This window comes from Hippocampus comes, unplaced genomic scaffold (genome assembly GCF_001891065.2).
Source record: "Hippocampus comes isolate QL1 unplaced genomic scaffold, H_comes_QL1_v1.1 scaffold132, whole genome shotgun sequence".
Lineage (NCBI taxonomy): Eukaryota > Metazoa > Chordata > Actinopteri > Syngnathiformes > Syngnathidae > Hippocampus > Hippocampus comes.
The window spans coordinates 3,434,289-3,457,898 of NW_017805467.1; the positions used below are offsets into that span (position 1 = coordinate 3,434,289).

Here is a 23,610-nt window from a genome sequence, read left to right on the forward strand (position 1 = left end):
TATATATATATATATATATATAAACGTGTGTGTGTGTGTGTGTGTTAAACATTTATATATATATATTTATATACATATATATGTATAAACCTTTACAGTAGGTCATGGACCGCCACAAAGCATTCAAATGCACACCATGCTATACTGTATAGGCCAAACAGGCCTCATTTCATAACAGTAACACTTAAAACTTATTCGTTAAATTGTTACCAATCACTGTTGGATGTGCAAGTTAACATTATGTACCACACTGGCAACCAATTCAGGGTGTACCCCGCCTGCTCCCCGAAGAAAGCTGAGGTAGGCTCAACACGCCCGCAACCCTCGTCTAGATAAGCGGATCAAATAACGGATGGATTTAAATACAGTTTCAGTTACAAATCAGTTGTTATTAGTAGTTATTTCCAATGCAAAGCCACATATTAGTGAACATTGATAGTGTTGCAGTTCTAAACAGAATAATGCCAAATGCATGCATTTTACTATTTGCTTCATTCATTATTTCTTTGAATTCCTGTGTCATTCCTTCTCTAATTTTCCATGAATCTTATTTTGGTTATTTCAGAATCCAAATGAAATCAAATGGCTGAATTTGCATGCACTGACAGAATATTGCATGTGCAGTGTTTGCCGTGAAAGGAGTAACGGTTGGGTTGGTGGTGGGCATTTCTGTGCTCCCCCATTGACATCAAACAGTTCTCTGATATGGAAATGGAGGGCAAGGGAAGAATGGCTTCTTAGTGGGGCTTTATTAGGATATAGGCCAAGGTCTATCCTTTCCTCTTTCCATCTACCGCTATTATCTTCTTCTTTTTTTCTTTCTTTGTTCAGTCGGGCTGTTCACCCGTCGACTTCACCAAAATGTCTGTCTTTGTATTTATCTATTGTGCTGTTGCTTGTACAATAAGATGCTATTCCAACTAATTGCATTTTAATTGTCATACATGAAAATAACTCAAAGGTGCGAAACAAGCAAATGAGACCAAGCCAAACCTGTAATACTACTTTGGTCCTTGAAAGGCAGCATTGAGTCACTGCTGTGTTTTCGTCACATACGGTGGACACAACCACTGTCTGAAAAATTTGAGCAGGGCTCTATTTTTCATGATTTTGGAGCCTGATTTCATATACTTGGCTTTTTGAATAATTCATTCAAATTTGGCACTCCAATACGTCTTTTCCACAGTTTTCTGCATAACATTTGTCAAAATGAGTCTGTGTCCTGTTTTAAGGATGACATATGTGTGGTTCGTGTATTGGATGCAATAGCCGATAAAAGGCAAAGGCTTGCTTGCAAAACGCTCGGATTTCAATTCACCGACATTGTGACTTAGGTTTGTGTCTCAATATTCAACTCATTCTCTCATTCTGAGAGGACTTGAGGAATTTAACTGCTTCCATTTATTTGGGGTGAAACTCCTAAACGTTTCGGAACCAGAATTGTGCGTTTTTAGGGCATCGTCTGTGGAGGTTGGCTGAACGAAAGCATTCAAACACTGCCTTGTCATATTTGCCATGTGGAGCCAACACAAGTGAGACATGTTGGCCACAAGATGACCACATATCGGTAACTAACCCGTCACAGGACGTCTGTTTTCCAGATCAAATTAACAGGAACAGAGACCCACTTGGAGCAAAGCATATGTACAAATGGAATATTTTTGAATCTTAATGAGATAACGGATTGTTCAAACTCAGTTATTTCTGACCAACAGAAATAACTGAAAAAGGACATCCTGCTCATTTCCAGCTGAAATTATCTTGCAAACCTAATAAAAGGATATCAAAGATTATACAGAAGAAAAAAAGTGATAGGGGAACTTTTAACAACCCTCGCTTTTATTTTGCCTTGACAAGGCCAATTGACTGTCACAAAGTACCTAAATACCAACTTGAATACATGGTAACAAAGTAATATTCTATTCAGAGTGCTATAGGTGGACAAATAAATAAAACTTTTCATTTTTGTGGGACCATAAGAGCCAAGAAGCTTTCAAACCCCAATCACAGTTTCACTGAGTGTTTCAATTTCTGGTGTGGAACAGGGAACATTTATCGTTTGTCTTTCCACTATTGTTTTTGTAGACAACATGGTAATCGCTGCACTAGTTGCATGAATATTATTTTTTTTTAGTACAACTGGCATGACAAATGTGACTCACAAATAAATTCAACAAGAAGTGGATTGTGCTGTGTAAGGTCAGCAATGTGGTATAGGGCAGTTACTATATTACAGATGATGACATCTTTAGCAAAGTTTTTTTTTCTCCCCTCCCCCGTTTCATTCCATTGATACAGTTGCACCAAAACGGGTGCTACCTTGAGGTACTGCAGTTGATATACAAATGGCAGGGTACGAAAAAAGGAAAGCACTATTATGTTACTGCTGACATCACAAATTTTGACTAAATTATTGCAAGAAAATATGTGTAGACAATGTGGTAAAATGAAAAAATAAAGACAATGAAACCCTAAATTGAACTCAGCTATTTTACTTACTGCTCTTGAAGCAGGACTGTAGCTCGTGATTGGTGTGCCAAAATATTGTTCGCTGAAGCTTTGTCTGTTATTTTACTTTTTAATAAGCGACCACATGCTGGATGAGTCCGATCAGTTCTGCCCTCCAAAATAAACTTCAAAAAAACAAAACAAAAAGCAGCAATAACAACAACTGTTACAGTGTGCCACTGAAAGCTGTACTTCACAAAAGAACTATATGCCAGATGGGGGAGTTTTGGAAGGTACCACACATTTCCTGCCTTTGTTGCTGAGAGCGCATGTGCTTTCTATTGAAGGCCATAGAGAAAATGAGAAGAGACTGAGGAAAGGGACCGAATGAGAGGAAATCGATCTGGGTCCCATTAAACACAGAGGAGGGATCCCGGATAGGCATATGCACTATGGGCCAATATTTAAAACTGTATTCAGGGCAACGTTTCTGCAGTTGTTAAAATCTTGTATTGAATGTTCTTCTCACGTAATTATTTTGTGTGTGTTTGTGTGTGTGTTTCTCTCACAGCACTTTAAGAAGCAGAGGAGGCTAATCCCGGAAAGAACTGTGTGGAAGTACTTTGTCCAGCTTTGCAGCGCACTTGAGCATATGCACTCCCGGAGAGTCATGCACAGAGGTAGACTTGATGAAAAACACTCCACGTACAGTCCTGAACAAATTTATTAGACAGTCACCTCATTTAAAGTTTATGCCACAGCTGCCCAAAGTTATATATTTCTGTTATGGCTAATACACCAGTACGTAAAAAACGTCCATTCACTAAAATTAGACTTTTTTTTCCATGCTAAAATATCACTGTTAAATAGTAATAATAATTTTTCAAATGTCCTGTTGCAGTTGTTTTGTTTAGTTATCAGGGTTTGCGTGGCTCAAATTAAGGCAGAAATGGTTCCATCCTCACCATGCACCACCGCATGTACTCTGTAAACTCAGCGGACTCACTTTCTTTTACAGGAAGCATGCTTTAAGTTAAGAGTTCCAATAAGAATATGACTATTATCATGATACAGCATTCGTTTATTAAAACTTGTATCGGAGAATGATGGACTCATGGCTTGTCTGCTGGGGCCACTTTTTTTGAGACACTCATAGATTATTTTGATGCACCCTTCAAGTGCTTTGTAGTCCATGCGCACCTGTGCTGCAATAGCATGCTGCATTGCATATTGCTGCAATTTTGAATGCAGGAAAAACCCTGGTTACTTTTTTTTTTTTTAAATGACTTAATTTTTTTTGTTGTAGTTTTTAATTTTCAGTTCATTTCTCACTTGAGTTGCACAAATGTGTATAAAGGATCACTTGGATTTAGAATTTAGAATGACAGTTGCAGAAAAGACTGTTAGCTTTTCATATTCAATTAATTATATTTCAATATAATAATTCATTGATCTCAGCAAGAATTTAACCTAAACCACCCTAAACAATGTAATTTCATTCAGAAATAATGCTTTTAAAAAAATGCTAATTCACAATGCTGTTTTTGTACAAGTAGTTCCATCGGCCAAAAGAACATAGTGTTCATGGAGCCATGTGTGTTCAATAGCACTCAGTCAAATTAAGTCCCTAGAAACACACACACACACACACACACACACACACACACACACACACACACACACACATACAAGTGTGATAGACTTCCGTTAGACTGTCTTTGATTAGAGTATTGGGACGCTAATGAATCGAGAGCTCAGGGCTTTAAAGACCCCTTTACAGAGAGGAGGTCTGTGGAAAGCCGCTTAATAATTACACTGGACCAAGTTAATAAATTTCAAAGGCTGATGTGCATCATCATATATCAAACATTACTCCAAAAACACGGAGATGGTTTGTCTGACTAACGTTACTGAAATCAATATTTTCAAAAGTAAATGGTACACACAGTTTCTCAAATGAAACAGGCTGGCATCATGTCATTGTAGAATATCACGTTGACATCCCAGGAATTTGAGTTTGATAGCAACAAACTGACCAGAATTTGTTCCAGTATCATTTAAGTATCTGCCTAACCTAACTCCTTTCTTCTTCAGATATCAAGCCAGCCAATGTATTCATCACAGCTACAGGAGTAGTGAAGCTAGGAGATCTGGGACTGGGGCGGTTCTTCAGCTCCAAAACCACGGCCGCTCACTCTCTAGGTAATTCACAGCAATCTTACAAGTTCTTGGAAATGAAAGAAATACACTCTTATGTTTGTGCAGCTAAATGCATACACACACACTTGCACAAGGCAACACCGCAGTAATCACCTGCAGTTGGATGTGTTTCATTAGCCATGGTGAGAGCAGAGCCATGTGTCATTTAGCCATGCTGCCTACTCAGAATTGTGCCCAACAGCTTCATAGGCCACTTAGTCACTTCCTGCTGCATTGCCCTTTAACCCCTGTACAGATGGATACAGAGTACAGGCATTTGACACACGGTCAGATAGGGGCTGTGTTTTGTAAAGCAAGCTGGCAAACTTTACAATCAAAGTTACTATTAGCATTAAGTGGGTGCATGTTTGCCATAGGAAATAAAATCTGATGACACAGTATTTTTCTTTGAAGATATGAGAAGCTATAGTAATTAGGACGTTGGCCTTGTGCACACAAAAAAGGGGCACTAAACCGGAGACAAATTGACAGGTTGGAACCACATGTTCTGTTATATTCTTCTATAATGAGTTGGATGTTGGATGTACTATGAGCCATGTACCGTGAATCTTTTGGAGTGAAGCCAGTATCCGATTGAGACGTTTGAGTGATAATTAATTTCTAAAGGAACAGACCAAGACATTTGTTTCGCTTTTAAGTAGACATGGGGTTCAACACAAAAAGACCCCCGTGCGCCTCTTCCTCACTTCAAAGGTGTGCAGGTGTTTAAAACGGTAATCTGCCACTTAACAATTTGTAAACTGCCTGCACTTACTGCCGTTTATCACTGTGACCCTAAACCATCACAGTTAATTTGCTATGTCAAAAGGTTGCATGGATTGATCAGTTAAATATTAAGTTTTTAATTAGTGCCTCCTGGCTGACACATGATGAATTTTGCCTTCAATACTGTAAAACACTAAAAATCAAATGCTACATTTCAAAAAAATCAACAAGTATAATTATCAAGGTGATTATCAAGGTACGACAAAAAAATAGACTGCTGTATATTGTCCTTTGGCGTGATTCTTCCCTTCCTTTTTTCCTGTCCCAACACTCACACAATGTTATAACTATGTTATGAAACATTTTGTTTGAGATTGTTCAGGAAGCTAAAATTAGATTTCACTCGTTACAACTCAGTAACACAGAATTATGTGGGAAGTAGGAAACTCTCCATTTGTGATCAAGTCCTTAATAGGAAGTGCCGTATTTTCCGCACTATAGGGCACACCAAAAAGTCTTCCATTTTCTTAAAAGCTCACTGAGCGCCTTAAAATCCGGTGCGTCTTGTGTATGGTCATTATGGTAATAGGTCGACTCCAAGATGGCTCCTTCCTGGAGACATGCTTCCAATGTTATAACTTGCTGTTGGTTCAGTGAACTGTGTCGCTGCTTTATTAAATAAGTTTGTGTTGCAGCCCTCTCTTGTGACGTCACAAAACAATGAAGAAAAATAGTCATGGATGTGCGCTGAACATCTCCAATGTTTCCCAAGGCAAGAGTGTTGTGAAATGACGCTGCCTGGGGAAGCCACTTTAATTTAAAACAAAACAAAACATGTTTGTTTGATTTCCGATCGTTTTCTTGTTTTTTGCCTTGACTCAGGGGACAAATGCACTTGCAGGTCATCATGATTGTTGATGAGCAGTAAAAATTATGACAGCCGAAACTGTTAGCAAAATAAGATTTCTTTGCACCAAAACACGTGTCATATGACAATGCGGAAAATGCTTCACTTTTTCAGTGTGGATACCTGAAAAAGTATCCGGGAGCGTGTGAAACATGAAACAGTAGGAAAAAAAAACAAAACTGTTTTTGAAGGTAGTTATTTATTTATGTATTTATTTATTTGGCATGGTGGGGTGACTGCAAGGGACGGGTGGGTAATATACATGGGCGTGTGTTAATTAAAAAAATCTTTTCATGTGAATATCTAATGTTACAACATGAACACCTGCGGCATATAGAGGAGTGTGGATTATATACTGTATGTACATTTTTTTTTTTTGGTGTGTCTTAAGTGTAGTCAATGTTCCAGAAATGACGGTAATTTAACAGATGCTATTAATTTTAGTTGTGTTAAGAAATTACATTTGCTTCTCTGGTCATGTTGTAAAGCAACCTTAAAATGTCTATCAATAAGACCTTACATTGGAATAGAGATATGCGCTGGTTACAGTTTGGCCTGCAGAGATGTCCAAAGGAGCTGTCCAAAACCTTTCTGGCAGCCTCATGGCTGCTTAAATTAAGTAGATTGGAATATGTTGAACATATTCCACTGTCATTCACGCTGTCTCACTTTCCGATGTCGAAGTGTTATTATCACACTCAGCATGCTATTCCAGGCCACAGTGCAGTGGCAGCAGCAGCACAGACTGTGGAAAAAGTGTGACTCTCATGATCGCTGTGAAAATGTCTGCAATTGGCCATTAAACGTTAAGTCCACAGCACCCTCTTTAGGCTGACCCGGGACAGGCAACCCCTTTCCATCCCATTCCTAATCAATCATATAAAGCTACTTGGATGTCATCTCACAAAAATAGACACATAAAATACATAGTTATTAACGTTAGTATCAAAGAAGCCATGTTTGCGTCAACGTTTATGAATTCATCATTTCAAAATATTCAGAAAGATTCAAGACCATTTTTTTTTTCAGACCGATACCAGAGGGGAGTGCGCTACTCTTGATACCAAGTAATGTATACCATTAGTACATTTGATGCATAACATATCGAGCCAATGGCAGGTAATTTTGAAGAAAAAAAATTTATTGATGGCAAAAGGCAAAAGAATCGCTCCGCAAAAGAGAATTTAACTTCAAAATAAAACAAACAAGTCACTCTGATTTGGGATTCAAGTGTCAAACAAAACAGACAACTCCCAAGATATAGTCTTTGTTCAAAATAAATTGAAGCATAAAATAATACTACTAACTGTTAATATTGGCACTGTAAAGTTAGAAAATAGGGCTGGGGAAGTATTTCACATCAGCCGATATTGGTAAATCAATTTTTTAACCTAATTAAAATAATATAATATATCTCAACCAGTTCAGGGTGTACCTTGCCTACTGCCCGGGATAGGCCCCAATCCTCGGGGCTCTCGTGAGGATAAAGCGGTTGAAATAACGAATGGATGGATTAAATGGACTAAAAATAAAATATAATAAAATGCCAACCATCCAGAGGAAAAATGCCATTCATACAACAAAATATATGTATATACCTGTACAAGTACAAAAAGCAGGCAACCTGTGAATATGGCACCCTGTAGAATACACACACACACACACACAAAAAAGCGCTACAATATTGCCTTCACTGCATTCAACAGAAACAATCGGCCTTGTTAATGCACTGCATAGTCGCAACATTCTGCTTTTCTCAGTAAATGAAAGTCAATGTGTAAAGTATGTATTGATATACTGAAATACCGTAATCGAGAAAGTCATCATACCACCCAAATTGAGTTGACAAACAAACGTGTAGGTCGCTGGCACGCAGTTCAGAGCAATGCATTCTGGGATGTCTTTTTTTTTTCTGCCGCAGCCTTCTTTGGGGGTATGTCACACGCGTTGCATGCACACACAGTATTTTGACAACTTGCCAACTAATCTCAAACAGCAATACTGGCAGAAAGTTACTCTTTGTGGCCGAATCGACCCATACAGGCTGTCCAGTGCAGATTTTTTAGCAGAGATTCCGACATTGTTTACTACCTGGTGTTGACGACATGCTCTGTGACACACGGCCAGATGAAACCTTAAAAATCACTGGAGGATTACAGAGTGCAAACTTCAAAATCTTAGCCGAAGAACCCGTTGCGCGGGTGAGTAAACCGCCAGGTGTTGTTAATGTTGTACAGCTACCAGAAATGGCGTGCTCCATTGCACATACACTAACCACACAGTGCAGAAAGCATACACATATACTTACAGAAATTGCATCCTAATGAGCATATGAGAGGATTGACATGGATGCGCCTCCCTGTAAAAAAAACGTTCTGTCAGCCATGCATGCCATTTAGTTCTTGATTGTAGAATAGCCACAAGAGGGTGTCTTAAGTATCGGTAACTGATATTAGCAGCCTTTGCCAGTACTCCATACCTACCCAGACCTGGTATTGGTACTCGCGCATCCCTTCACGTATTTCCATGCACGAGAAGCCCTCCTTGCAGCAAATTTTCAGCTGTACCCACACTATATTTGTAACGTTTTTTATCACTTCACCCCTATTACTATTCTGTGTCTTTAATACGTTTTGTTAAGTAGCAGACACTCTTCTTGTCATTCTCTCGTACTCTTCCCCCAGCTTTGTTCTTCTACCATTTGACACAGCCGAGGTGTGTGGAGTGTAGGGATGTGAAAGAGAAGAAAGTGAAGTCAGGGTCTACTGACAGATTGAAGATGGGGCAAAAGAAATGGAGGTGTCGATCGCCAAGAAACTGTGAGAAAGAAGGGCATAATGTGTCCAGTGCTGGAAAATAATCTGACTATTTTACAGTAAAAAGAAGAGAGAAAGCAAAGCAATTGGAAAACGGAATGGCAGGAAAAATGGCAGTGGAAGTAAAGGATGAGTGGGAGGAGCCATATATTTGAGCATGTTTGCACAGAGCTGTCCCAGTGTGGCTCTATAATAAGCTCAGTCACCAATGCAGTGGAGGTCCAGCCATTGAGTCTGCTAAGAAGCTTTAAAATTAACACTCAACAGCCTTTTTCATCTTATGTACACTCGCCCAGGCTACTTCTAATAACACACAAAATGTCGCTTTCCTCTCCTGATGTATGTGTGCATGCGCTTTAACTCTGTCCACAGCAACATATAGCGCTCAACAAATTTGTTAGGCCATCACCCAGTGTCAGGTTTGTGCCAGAGCTGCCATAAAATAACTGCATTTATAATTAAGAAAACAGAAGCATTACTTTTGCTGATGTAATAGGTAATACTGTACTGTGCTTGACCCAAATCATATTTTTAACGCTAATATATAAATATAACCCATTAATTATGAAAAAATGCAAAATGGTGTCAACTCTGAGAAGCCTAGTGAGCCGGCTAAAATTTAAAAAGGTGAATTCCGTGTGCTATTCCCCAGTCCTGTTCAAAATGGTCAGGTAGAGATCTGGTTGAAAATGAAAGAGTGCACAAAAAACAGTTAATGACGCTGGATGGTCTGTTTATGATTGGTCGTCTAATAAATTTTTTAAGCACGTTCCATGCCACAGTATGTGTGAAAAAGCTACACACGAGTATACAATATATGACACTTTAACAGCTTTTGTGAGCAGAACATCATCTGCAGTGTGGGCTTCGGCCAAAAAAGTGAGAAACAGAAAACAGGAAAGCAACTAGAAAGATGATGTAGTCATTAAAAGACGTTAGGCAGTAATATGTAGTATAATACACCTGTAATTAACACCTTTAATGAGGGCAGCGTTAACGATGTGAACTGTGCAATGAGAAAATTCACTAAAAGCAGAACACAAGCTGGATTACTCTGGGAAGATTATTGGAGATGAATGTGATGATTTAGACAAATATGTCTAGAAATGGACGCTTATTCTATAAAAGCTAGCAGCAAAGTTGGATAGACTGGTCGTGTCAAAATAAGAATGAGGAAAAGCAATGCATTGCACGTGACTACAACAGACTCGAGGTTGGCTGCTGTGATTCCTGAAAATGTCAAAATCTGTCAAAACCTGCACAAAAAAAAAACAACAACAAAACAGTGGAGCCCAGAGTTTAAAGCAAACCTGGTGAAGCAGCATTTAGCTGTCATGCTGCATGCAAATAGAGTAAGCCGCCAGCAGAGGTTAAGTTAGCCCCAAGTGTATGCTTTTAAAACCAATTTTCCTCTCTTACCGATGACTGAGGTCTTTTAAAGCATAAATAAAATCATTTTTTTTCCAAAATCTTGTTCTGTTCATTGTTTTAGTCATTTTAGTAAGCTACTTTTTATTTCAAGTTGATTTCAGTGTTTTTAACGGTTTTGTTGGTCAAAGCTTTTAAATGTTCCACTTAAAATTATGTGAAGCAGATATTGAGTACCTTGTGTATGAAAGATGCTATTTAATAAAGAAAATAACAGACATAATCTGATCGACTGTCAAATGGTCTCCATCCAAAAACCTTTTACAGCTGTGCATTTTTTAAGTTATTTTTTGTTGTTGTCACACAACTCTGTTTAAAAAAAAAGACAAATCGAATTTGAGTGATAAAGAAGGTAACCTCTGTGGAAAAAAACACTTTTCCTAAACTTTGATAAGAATCAACAGGTCTCATTTATTAACCATGTGTATGCACACAGTGCAGCAAAAGTGCATACAATTGTGTGATTCATCAATACATTCATCATACTTGAATTTTTACATTTTCTGCGAACAACTTAAGAATATCCTCAGCCCACTCGTACGCACAAATAATGATGGCTCGGCCTTCAAGGAACACGTGAAATGCGCATCTTTTACCCAAGATGTACTACGTATTGAAACTGCAGCCATTTACAAATCAGGAATAATAATTTGCGCAAGAACTTTTAATCAGTCATTTGCTCATCTGTTGACTTAATTAACAGTAATTTACATCTCACCTTCTACCTCTCTTAAATTGTTTTATGAAAAATACAGTATGGTCCTAGTCATGGGCAATCATTGAAATCAATCCCAACATGACTTTCAATTCATTTAGATGAATAACTTGATTTAGCATGCTGAAGCAGGCTCAACCCGGTGCGGTTTTCTTTTCATGCAACCATTTGCATACGAAAGACTGATTTTTTTTTAATCAGCTAATAATGAATGTTAGGGGAGCTTGTTTCGACCGTATCATGAGACCTCACACGTGAGCACATGCTATAAAATCAGCCCGATGACCAATTAGAGCCTCCTCTTTATTCCGCTCTTCAAGTTAGCTTTCTCACTACCGCTGCCGAAGGTTTTTTTTCCTTTATTTTTTTTTTTAAATAACGGGTAACACTTCATTATTCATTTTGAAAAAATACGTGTTTTTTTTTCATTCCGGAAATTGGTGCGCAAACACCACTTGTTTATTTTGTACGAACTCTGAAGACTTCTGTCTTTGTTAGAAAGGTCTGTGTACTGCAGATGCATTTCATATCTTTGATACCACACCACCATCCAATGTCACAATCTCTTGTTTTTTTCTTGGGTCACTCCGAAACACTTCCTATTGTGCATTTTGTCTGTACATTTCTGTTTTTACTGAAATTCTATGCTCAAACACCTTCCAAATGAAACACCCTCTAAATTGGCAGCTTCTGGAGACCTTTGTGAAAACATTGGCCACATATCATTTGTCTGTATTTAAAAAAAAAAAAAAGAACTATAATGAAAGATAAATTGTAAAAGTCAAATTGTACATTTCAGCAACTCCATTCAGGGCTGCTCAATACAGTTTTGGACAAATTGGTGCAGTGCAGAAATTGGTTTTTTTTTTTTTTTTTTCCAGAGTGAGGGACTGGAAAGAACACATTATTACATAATTTTATGAAAATAATATCATATAGAGGACTAGTGTTGTTCAAGACAAAATGTGGACTTGCTCGATTGCTCCAAGTTTCCACATAGGTTTGCCTTCAGAGTATGTGGAAGGAGTACATGTTCGTAAAACGCCCGACCATATGTGATTACTGTAATGTAAAACTGCTGCTGGATGTGCTTGGTCGACTTTTACATGGGAACTGCCAGCAAACAGAAAGCGAATGCAAAAAGCAGCCTCTCAAACTCTACTAAGAATGCAGTGAATCTATAAAGCCAGTTGCGGTGTCTTACAGACATGATGTAAAGCTGTGTGGTTCCTGTTGGAGTCCAGTTGGGTGAAGGTCTGATTCTCTGGAAAGCTGCCAGTCGTCAGGGTAGTCTTAGATTCTTGAGTTTCCAAACCAGAACCAGAAATGGGCCTCCTTTTAAGGCTCCATCAGTGCTCCTGGGGCGTCTTCAATAGCTGCTGTTTCAGATCATTACCAAGGCCACTAATCAAAACTGATTTATGTATATTTCGTGTCAGCTGTGCATGCATATACAACGTTGTCATGCTTTGACAATCATATGCACTTTATGGCCGCGCATGGTTATATGCAACCTTTAAATATCATCTTACTTGAGCTGACTAATAATTAATAGGGGCCATATATTTTAATGACTCCCTGTAGTTTGCCTTACTTGCACTCTTACGAAAATTCCTGGAGTGTTCCAACCTCTGAACTTGTCATGGTTGAAAAGACGGCTTTTTCCTTGTCCGCTTTCCTTGACTGTGTGAGCGTACTTCACGAGGTCTATAAACCGCGGTAAGCAATGCAAAATGGTAATAATCACTGTTCCTCCTGTTCTCTTTTTCCACTTCCATCTCTCTGTGTACCATTCCATCATCGAGTGGGTACTCCATACTACATGTCACCGGAGAGGATACATGAAAACGGATACAACTTCAAATCGGACATCTGGTCACTAGGATGCCTGCTCTACGAGGTAAAGTACAGACAAATATATTTTGTAGAAACGCGGTACCCAGTCTGTGTTCAAGGCTACGGCAGGATTCTACACAAAAAGTAATGAGTCATTACAGTGATGAAAATAATCTTCCTATGGTCATGTGGGCATACATGCATGCCGATATAGCTAGCTGTGCGGTTGCTACTTTGGGTCTGGATCTGAGGTGACATGGAATCGGAAATTCATTTATATTGTATCTAAAAAGACCTACATAATAAAGGGTCAGGAAGGGGTCGACCTTCTCCCAGACAAAAAAAATAAATAGAGGAAGGAAGATGAGATGTAAAGTGGAACGGGGCAGCTCATAGAAGCAAAGGGGATCGTTGGTGCTTGAGATGGAAGACCTCCTAGAACTACAGCACCATCCACCAGGTCAAGGTAGGCCATGCAAGAAGCCTGTGGAGATGAAGATTTCCCAAGCCCTGCACATCACACCATGCATAATATGCCATTTGAAGAACAGGCCCTTGCTGCCCAAACTGCTTGGGCCCAAAGGGCATCCACAATGTGTGGAAGCGCATTCCCTCCTCCTTTCCTCTCTACTCTTTTCTGCTCCCTTCTTTTCCATTCCCTCTGCGTGGCTCCCTTTTCCTCACTTAACCTACAGGCATCAGGAATTCACAGAGACATCCAAGAAGGATCCCATTGGTACTCATTGATCTCACTCTGAACATGGTAGCAGTTGTGCTGGTTTGTGCTTTTGCCCACATGGACAACAGCTCCGTTTGAAAGCACCGTTGTTTATTTTTTTTTCTCCCCCCCCCACCTACCACCTCCATTTTTATGCCTGCGGGTTTGGTGAAGTCCGAAGGGTCTGTCAATACCTGGTCATATTGTATCAGCGTCTATCTTCATCTTCCATTCTGTTTCATCCCTTTCTCCTTGTGTCCACCCTCATTACGTTCTTTGACCCTCCATGTGCCCCTGAGCCAAACCCCTCCTCTGTGATAACAGCAGTCGTATGTCTGCCAGGGTGACATGAAAGGTAAGGAGGCGGAGTTTGCTCAACATCAGTTGATGAAAACTATCACCTCCCAACATTGTCTCCTCCTGTCACTGGGAAAAATGCCACATTTTTGGATTGGTATGTACTTAACTCGCAAGTTTGCCTTTTGACACACACAATTGACACCAACACATGATTTTAGTAGAGGAGCAGATTACCTTTTTATGTAGCTCGGCCAGTTATCCCTCTCAAATGAGTCTCATTGCACCCCCACTATAGTATATGTATTGATGTTGGCTTTACGAGACCCAGCATCCTTGGTTCTCAGCAACTTGCATTTACATGTGATGAGCTGCCCCACGGCTAAGTCTGTGTTTTTGATGGTGGACTTTTTTTTTAAGAAAAAATGTGAGCCTCCTTTAAACGTTTTACAAAGTATTTATTACTTTTTCTAAGTACTTACCCTTTTTAAAAAAAAATTATGTAACCTACTTAAAATGACCTCATCACTTGTGGCATTTGATTTGTTTTCTCTTTCGAGTACAGCCTCATGGTAGAGAAGAAAAGTAGTAACTGATGCGTTTGCTAAAAAAATTGAATTATTTCTCTAAAATGAACACACCAATATATCAAACACTGAGATACATTTTACAAAGTCCTGCTCACTGGAACACCATATAGATTCTGGTCCTGAGAATTAATCAACCCACCCTCAGCCTTTCCTTTGTTATTAATATGTCAAACTTTGGGAATCATTGCTCCACCGGGAGTAGGTGTATTTGTAATAACAGTCCTCAGACACTCTGACTTGTTCCTTGATGAATGTCATCCTAAAGAAACACGAAGGACCAATGTGTACATGAAAAAAGTCATGCTTTCTTAACTTGGACAGAATGCGTGCACAGACGCAAGTGTGTAAGAGAGAGTGGTACCGGACATACGCACGTTTAGTTGCTATTATTTGAAGGTATTGAAAATCGTTAAGTGTGAACAGCCCTCATGGATAGCCGGAGAAGCTTCCGCAGCCGCTGAAAGAGGCAGAAAAGACCCGACTGAATTAGTGTTGATTAAACAAGGAGGTTTGCGGACTTTGTGAAGGTTCAGGAAAAGCCCTGCTGAAGAAAAGCGGAGACTGCTTCTCTTTGTGTGTCTGCGTGTTCTAACGCTGACGACTCACACCCCTTTAGACAGCAGGCATGCGTTCGCATTGAATCTTTCTCGAATATCAATGAACCATGCTCTCTCTCTCTCTCTCTCTCTCTCTCTCTCTCTCTCTCTCTCTCTCTCTCTCTCTCTCTCTCTCTCTCTCTCAAAATACACACACACACACACACACACACACACACACACACACACACACACAAACAAACCGGGGCCTCAGAGGTCAGACAGTGAGTCAATCATCTAAGCCGTTGCAGTGACACTGAAAAAAATGAGTATGCGTTTGTGTGGCGTGCATCTCGATGTGTGTGTGTGTGTGCGCGCGAGGGGGGCCAGCGGCTGTCAGGGGCTAGGAGCAGCAGACACTAATGAAGCAGATGAATAGTGCAAAAACTCCCAAATAAAAACAGGACAGTTGACATTTTTCATCTGTCAAAAGTAGAAGATGCATGAAAATACGTTTGGGGTCTTGTTTAACCCTTTGCCTTCTGGTATCTGCTGCTGGCATATCCTCCCCCACCTCCCAACCACCACATCCCCCTGTGCGTCTGTTTCAGTCTCCCTCTCTTTTTGTCTTACTTACTTTGAAGTGTATATTTTTGGTAAACACTCACCAGCACTCAAAAACATGCACTGTGTTCTACCGAATCAAAAGGCAGACACTGAGAGAGTCAACGTGGTCCCTTCCATGGCATTGAAATGAACTTTTGCAGCAAGTAGTCAGCATGTTTAGTTCAACGAATCAGAAAGACTCCTCTGAAAGACAGTTTTCCTCTACATGTTTGACAACTATGCTCTGTATTTTTTTATTTTTTTTACAGCAAATGAGAATGTTTAGTGGTAGTGAAACTGGAAGTGGATCTTTGTTTGACATTTAGTGCAAATGTCTCACACCTCACTGGACTGTTGGCATTTCAGGTTGGAATGAATTGATTAAATAGTGAACTGATTTAATGGCGAGCAATTTAGTGTTACTTTTAATTGTGAGGTTGATATGTATAAGTCAGGTCATTCCTGAAGAGTTAATAATTAGTCTCGCGGGAGTTCAGGGCTTCAGACTGATCATAAATGGTGACATTTTGCTCCTAAAATTTGAGACCGTGTATGTGATTTTTTTTCTACTCACACATATATGCAACCTGTAAATTTGCATTAAAAAAAAAAAAAAATCTTGAATATTTTTGTGTGTGTGTGTGTGTGTGTGTGTGTGCGTGCGTGTGTGCGTGCGCGCGCGTGTGCGTGCGCGCGCCTGTGCACGCCCTGAATTATGTAAAATTTCAGCTTCAGGGCCACTGTGCTCCTCGTTGGGAAAAAAAACAGGTCTGGAGTAATAAGTACCTTATAGAGCGGACACACAAAATCTTCGGGACTTTGTGCATGGCTGAAAGTTTTGAGCGGTGCGTGGAAAAGTGTTTTGGAAGGATAAAACAGTGAATCCTGCTTTTTTTCTCTCTCTGTACTTGTGTATAATATGGTCCCGATTTGTTGCCATCCTTTTGTACCCTGCCCAACAATTAGGAAGATTTGAATGATTTTTGAGTCATTCTGGGCTGCTGAGTCCAAAAATGAAATTTCTTTGAATTGGTCCTCATTTGAGAGACATTGATATTTTTGACAATTAATTGATTGATCATTTCATCAAAAGGCTTGTTGTTTATGCTCTCAAAGGTGAAACAAGCGTGTTCTTAATTGCTAATATTGTCAATTTTTCTGAATTTTTGCTTGATTTTCTCCATGAAACATGATTTGCATAATAGAAGGCTCAACGTTGTAGCATAAAGAGAAGACCAATGTCAAAATGTGCACATTTTAAAAACCTTTGTTAAATAAAAACATTGAATATCTCAAAAGCAATCATGTATACAAACTGACTCGCTTAATCACTTTCTCTCGTGTATAATAAATAATGTGGAACAGCTTCATGAAGTAGTTCTTCATTAATTACGCTGGTGACGAGTTATCAAATACAGGATGTCTCAGATCATTTATGCATAATCATTTGAAACTCAATGTATTTCATCACTTGTTAAACATTTAGGCCTGACACAGCTTATATTCAACTTAATGAAAGCACTTGGGCTAATGCAAATGTTGCGCTAAAAAAATTTTTTTTTAAAAGAGAGAGGTTAACTGCATAGGTTTCTATTATTAGGAAGGCTGTAGAAATTCTTGACCGATTTACACAGAGCAGTAAAAGTCTCCTTATGCTGCTGCCTTTTCCATTCACATCTGTTTTCCCCCTTCTGTGTTTGTGTGCATCTGGGCTCCATAGTATGGCGTTTTTTCATTGCTCCCGCAAAGTCTGGTATCCCTGTCGCTCACCTCATGACTCTTTTTCCTCTCCACTTTCTTTCAGCTCTTCCACAGTGCTACACAATGGCCCATTTAATTCAAAAGAAAACGGATTATTCCATTTAAATTTTCGCCGATTTTGGTTTGTCTATTAATTAAAGTCTAAATTTCAAGTAGGATAGGTGCATTTAATAAATATTGTTCTGTGTACTATAGATCAGAGGTTACGGTATGACTCAGAGATGACCCATTGTCGGCCAATACTGTGGAATGGAAAAACTCTAGCAGTAGAACGCCTACAAGCAATTGTATCCGTCCACAAATGCAACCATTGAAAAGCAGTCTACTGTGCATTGCAACAACTAACCTTACTTACGATGCCAAACAAAACTTCCCACTCTCCAGTGGGCCCACCTATCCCCAACTCACTTTACTGTATGCTCTGAGGGTCATAAAACTGATTTTTTGGATGAGTTTAAGGACGCAAAAGGTGTGGTGTTAAAAAAAAAGACATTGTATTATGTTGTCTGTAAGTACTGATCTTCGGTCATGGACCTGAAGCAGTGGCATAAGATACGCTGTTAGAAATAGTGTTTCAGTAAAAGCTGTGGTTGTCCCACGATATTTTAGTTCACATAGAAAACATGACAAAAGGGAGTGGTGAAGCAGTTTGCGAAAGAGAAACGGAAAGACAAGGACCTGCCTGCATCAACATGCAAGTCGTGAAGTGTTTTGTGTTAAATTTTATGAGTTACATATATCCATCTTTGATGGTGGACAGATCAAAAGTGAATGTTTGGGCGTTCGTACACCTTTCCATTGGGTTGGGTCTGTAGATCTGTCTGCTACTTTTGTAGTTGTCAAACAATCCCAAAGGATCCTAACCCATGACAAATAGTTGCTAATCTTTGCAATTCTGTCCCATATAGCCGCTTTTACACACTTTTACAAACATTTGTGTGTGGTCTCAAAAGGTCGTATCTCACTCAGCAGCGATGGTTGCACATTTTTCTTTCCGCCATCCAAGTTTGAATTTTTTTTTTTTTTTTGCAACCGTTTGAGACCATTCAAATTATTGTAAACGTTTTTTGCGACCCCCTGTCTTTCATCAACATTTGTCATAAAAGTTGATGACTCCAACATTCGCTACCTCTACAAGCATTCGAAGCTCAGTGACATACCACTCTTGTTTCAATCTAAGTTACGTTAGTGTGGTACATACCGAACCATGAATTCTACAGCACTTCAAGTGTTTATTTTTTTTGTCACATTATTTCCTGCTTGTCCTCACACTGTTTTCTCCTGTCTGCATATTTCAGATGGCAGCCCTACAGAGTCCATTCTATGGCGATAAGATGAACCTCTACTCCCTTTGTAAGAAGATAGAGCAGTGCGACTACCCTCCGCTTCCATCAGATCATTACTCAGAGGAAGTAAGTAATGTCATACATCACTTGCAGTCAGTACTATGTGGTGTAGCTTTGTATCTTCTCAGATAGTCTCATTGATTTTTAGTCTGGATTCGTGAACACTTATGAATATGAAATGTTCAGTGAAACAACACTTGAGCAACAATGACCAGTTTCTCTTTTTACGTGCCATATAACTGATTTTGACTTGTATTGCCTTTTTTTTTTTTAAATTTTACTTCTGAAATGCATCCAACTGTTGGTGCAGCGTATTTCCCTGTAATGCCATTTACTCCATGATGAAAAGGCCATGATTTTAACCGTTTGAAAATGAAATCCAACTTATCAAAAGCATCTGTCCGTGCTACAGAACTAGGGCGAAACAAAATCAGCTTGAGGATCAAGTTCCCCTCACTAAATGTTAAATTATCTACCGTAATTCTGCAAAGCCTCATTCGTGCACGTACATGTAATGCAGTCAGGCTGCGGTTAAAGATGGCATGGTAGTTGATTGCTTGTGATGCGTGCATGTGTGTGTGTGTGTGTGTGTGTGTGTGTCTGTGTGTGTGTGTGTGTGTGTGCGTGTGTGTGTGTGTGTGTGTGTGTGTGTGTGTGTGTGTGTGTGTGTGTGTGTGTGTGTGTGTGAGAGAGAGAGAATGTACTGGATTATGCATCTGTGTGCTGGCTACGCAGGGGTCATTTTGTTGGGAAGCATTTTTGCTGTATTTGTCTCAAAACTCCATCAAAGTTTCCGGACATAGAAGAACTTTGATGTGTTGTAACATTTCTATGGAGAAGCTGCTTTTGAGGTGGCTGTACCAAAGCACATTTACATCGACAAGAAGCTTGACCCCCTCTCCCAAGTTTGTTTTTGAGTAAAAATGTTTCCAACAAATGTATTTAGATTTTTACAAATACTGCAGGGTCACAACCTCACATTATGCGAATAAATGGAACATTTACTGGGCTGTATGATTGTGTACCTCTGATTGTGTATCGTGAAGAGTTCAAATCAGCTCTGTACAGTGACCCTGAAGTGCAAAACGCAACAAAAAAGGAAAGACAACATATTTGGTTTTTTTTTAATTCAATGTTTTCTTTTTATTTGCTGTTGTGTTAAGATTATTGTTGTTTTTATTTGTTGTTGTGCTTTTTGATTTGCAGTTGTGTTTAGTTATGTGTCATCTTATTTCGCTATTTGTTTTTGTTTGTTCATATGTCGTTGTGTGGGGGGCGGGGATTTTTGTTATTCATCTTTGTGGGGGGTTACTGTTGTGTTTGGTGATTTTTTTTTTTATGTGTTTTGCGCTTCAGAGCCACCGTAGTTCGACCCTTTTACTGTCTTCTCTGACTGACCGCTTTGCTTCAACTTTGAAAGCAGCACGAAACCACAAGCCGGCTCTTTGGAAGGTTAAAAGAAAAATCCCCCTTTTACCAAACATCACATACCTTGCTTTCACTTTGTAGACTATTAAAAGCTTTATGAAGCTAGCGCCAACTTAAAACCTTTAATATGTATTAAAAAGTTAATATTCTTCGTTGGTTGCATTAATGCCCTGTTGAAAGTCATGTTTTTATCAATGCTTTATAATTTAGTATATATAAAGACAGGCTAATAGTGTCCTTGTCGGTAAAAGCTGGCGGCCATTGCATGCATTTAAATGACCATGTCTCCACTTTGCTACCCGTGTGTCTGCATACACGAGTCCACAGTGGGTAGTGAGAAGTTTCTGCAGTAACTCCTGCAGACTGCTTTTCATTACACTTTGGTGTTTACTTCATTAGGTTGACAAAGGCTAATTGCATGGTGTTTCATGTCTTTGCACGTTTTTTTTTTTTTTTTTTTTTTTTTTTTTTAAGTGTGGGAAATGAACAATAGGTCCAGCAGCCCTCCCTCCCTCTCTGCACACCCACCGCTCGGAGCTGGAGCGTGCCCCACATGTCACCCCCAGCCCGCAGATAGGGAGACAAAGCGATAGAGTGAGCGAATGATGGAGCGCGAGACGGGCTGACGGAGGGATGGAGATGAGGGGGGGTGCCTACAGCGCCTGTCTGGATGTAAACAATGCTCCTGAAGGATCGGCAGCAAACTGTCAGCTGCTCATCTTTGTTGTGTCATTTAACCATCTCCGTCTCTGCTTCCACCGCCTCCCCTCCCTCCGCCTCCCTCCACCAGCTCTCACTCCCCCTCCACCCGCCACCTGACACTTTCCACCACTTCCCCCACCCCACTCGCCGTGCAAAGAAGCACATGAATATTGTACATATCGGCATCTTTTTTTTAAACCCCACCCAAATCTCCATTCGGCAGTACTAATTTTCAGACTATGTAAATTTATATCTTCCCCTCACTCCGGCACCCACATATGCACACAATGGCCGGCAAGAACTCGTCCGAGCCACTGCCGTTGCAACAGCAGCCGTGAAGTTGGCAGACAGTTACCATAGCGACCTCGCATAGATGTTTTTTTTTTTCCCTTTTCTCTGCATCCTTTATTCTCCTCTTTTTTTAATGATGGTGGTGGCTGTTCCGCCTGCGAGCCTGTCTGTCTATCTGCTCCAATCAGCCGCTTTGCTCAGCTTCGTGTGTGAGCGTTGGTAATGGAGTGGCAGTACTGTGTGTTTGTGTGTGTCAGCGTGGACCTGAGTATAATGCTGCCGACCAGCAAGTGATTAGTGGACTCAATCCATTTCCCCGTTGCCTTGTTGCTACCATAGTGGAGAAATCTCCTCAAAAGCGTTTGTCCTTTGCCTGGGGTTTATTCTCTTTTCAGGAGCTGTTGAAATCTGGAAAAACTGTGTCATCAATCCTCATTAATGCCATTATTTCTTTTCCTTTCCTCCCCAAACCAACCACACCTTGCCCTCAGCTGAGGAATTTGGTAGATATGTGCATCAACCCCGACCCGGAGAAGAGGCCAGACATCACCTACGTGTACGACATCGCCAAACACATGCAGAACCTGACGCAGGGCAGCTAAGCCCGGAATTACACAAACTATAGCTTGTAAAACACATCCCTTCTCAATTTCCATGCTGGACGTGTACACATCTATCTGCTTCTATGCAATTACTTAGTCCAGTGCTCATTGTGATAAGCGGGACAGCATTTATAACATGGTTTTTGGAGGATGTAAACATGACTGGCAGCCTAAACCCTTTCTGCGCAAGGTAAACAGCATGCTGAAATGAAACCCCCCTCAAATCTGTCTCTTGTACAACCCTGTTCATATTGTAGCTTCGATTTTTTTTTTCTTCATGAAGATGCCCAAGTGTTTTACAAGCAATATTTTCACTCTTAAGTTACGCAATTATCACAAATGCCGTAAAGTTTGACAGGAGCGATAAAGTGAATATTTGACGAAAGAGGATCATACACAATGATTCCCATAAGTGAGCGATGTAATAATAAGACGGTTTGGATGGAAGTGTTGTACTTTTTACAGCGGTACTGGAGGCCCGGCACGGTGGTTATGTACAGCGTTTGGAAAGCAAGGTTGGTTCAGAGGGTCGACTGCAGGCGGCAAAACACGGGCAAATGTTTTCCCAACATTTTGAATGGTTGTCACTCTGACGCTCACGCATCGAGTTTCAAGAATCGGCCTGGAGAAGGAGTAATAGAAACTATGACGAGAGAAAAAAAAAACAAAAAACAAAACAGTTTCACAAAATACTGTTTACCTTTGTCACCAACACCAAAAGAATTGCTTCTTGGTTTGCCATGGACTTTGTTTGGGCGCAGCAGTAAATGACAATAAGCAAACATGCTCATGACCCACCGGCAAGGTTGTCTATATTGCTAAAACGGTGTGATGGACATTGCTGAGTACGTTTGCCTCGTGTTCCTTGTGACAGATAATGTTTGCCTTGTATGTATGTTGTCTACTCAATGTATAGCTCATGGCAAATTACCAGATGATAAGCTTGTCTGGATGTGCACAACATTTGCTTTTAAATGTTGTTCATTCAGCATCTGTAGTATCTGTCCGTCAGGATCACTGCACAAAGCCCAAACAGTCCTGATGAAACACTCAACAAACATGGCGAGGATGGTGCACTGAAAACATTGTTTCTTGCCATTATATTAAAGCAGTTGGGCGGGGGGTGGTATTATTTTATTCTACATGGAGAATACAACCTATTTGCGGGATCTGACCTCAAGGAAGTGTTTTCCTTTTTGTCCAAGATCCTACCTAATCCTTGTGACAACCGGCTGGTCCACATTGTTTGTTCATTGCAGTCTAACGTTTACCCAACTCCTGTCCTCTGTCCACATGGCAAAGTTTCTAGCTCTCATGAAATAGGTTTACGACAGCGTGACATACAATGCGTGTCGAGCGCTGACTGTCTCTGGTTTACATGACGGTGATACTGCACGACATTGACGGTAGCACCGCTTTGTCTTTTAGAATGATCAGAAAGTCCATTTTCTTTATTGGCTTGGTAGCAAGTCCCGCAGTTTACATCCATTTTTAAATCCTCACCATTTGTCATAGAAAGTAAATGTTCAAAGCCCAGCCAGAAGAACATTTACATTTACGAGTATCATCATATTTTTGGTTGCGATCATGCTTCATTCAGAATTCTTTGCCCCCTTCCTACCACAGTAAAACATTTTCAGTGTCGGCGGTTATCTTGA

The 23,610-nt window shown here is 40.0% G+C and overlaps 1 protein-coding gene across 1 annotated transcript in view; it reads left to right on the forward strand.

The window, feature by feature from the left end:
* The window catches only part of nek7 (NIMA-related kinase 7), a 72,017-nt gene extending 49,405 nt beyond the window's left edge, over nucleotides 1–22,612 (forward strand). Inside the window, exons 6-10 of the mRNA XM_019875335.1 lie at nucleotides 3,020–3,128; nucleotides 4,543–4,650; nucleotides 13,045–13,139; nucleotides 18,882–18,995; nucleotides 21,842–22,612. Of these exons, the coding sequence (XP_019730894.1) occupies nucleotides 3,020–3,128; nucleotides 4,543–4,650; nucleotides 13,045–13,139; nucleotides 18,882–18,995; nucleotides 21,842–21,952 (537 nt within the window). The 3' untranslated portion in view covers nucleotides 21,953–22,612. The remainder of the gene's footprint in view (nucleotides 1–3,019; nucleotides 3,129–4,542; nucleotides 4,651–13,044; nucleotides 13,140–18,881; nucleotides 18,996–21,841) is intronic.
* The last annotated feature ends 998 nt before the right edge of the window (nucleotides 22,613–23,610 follow it).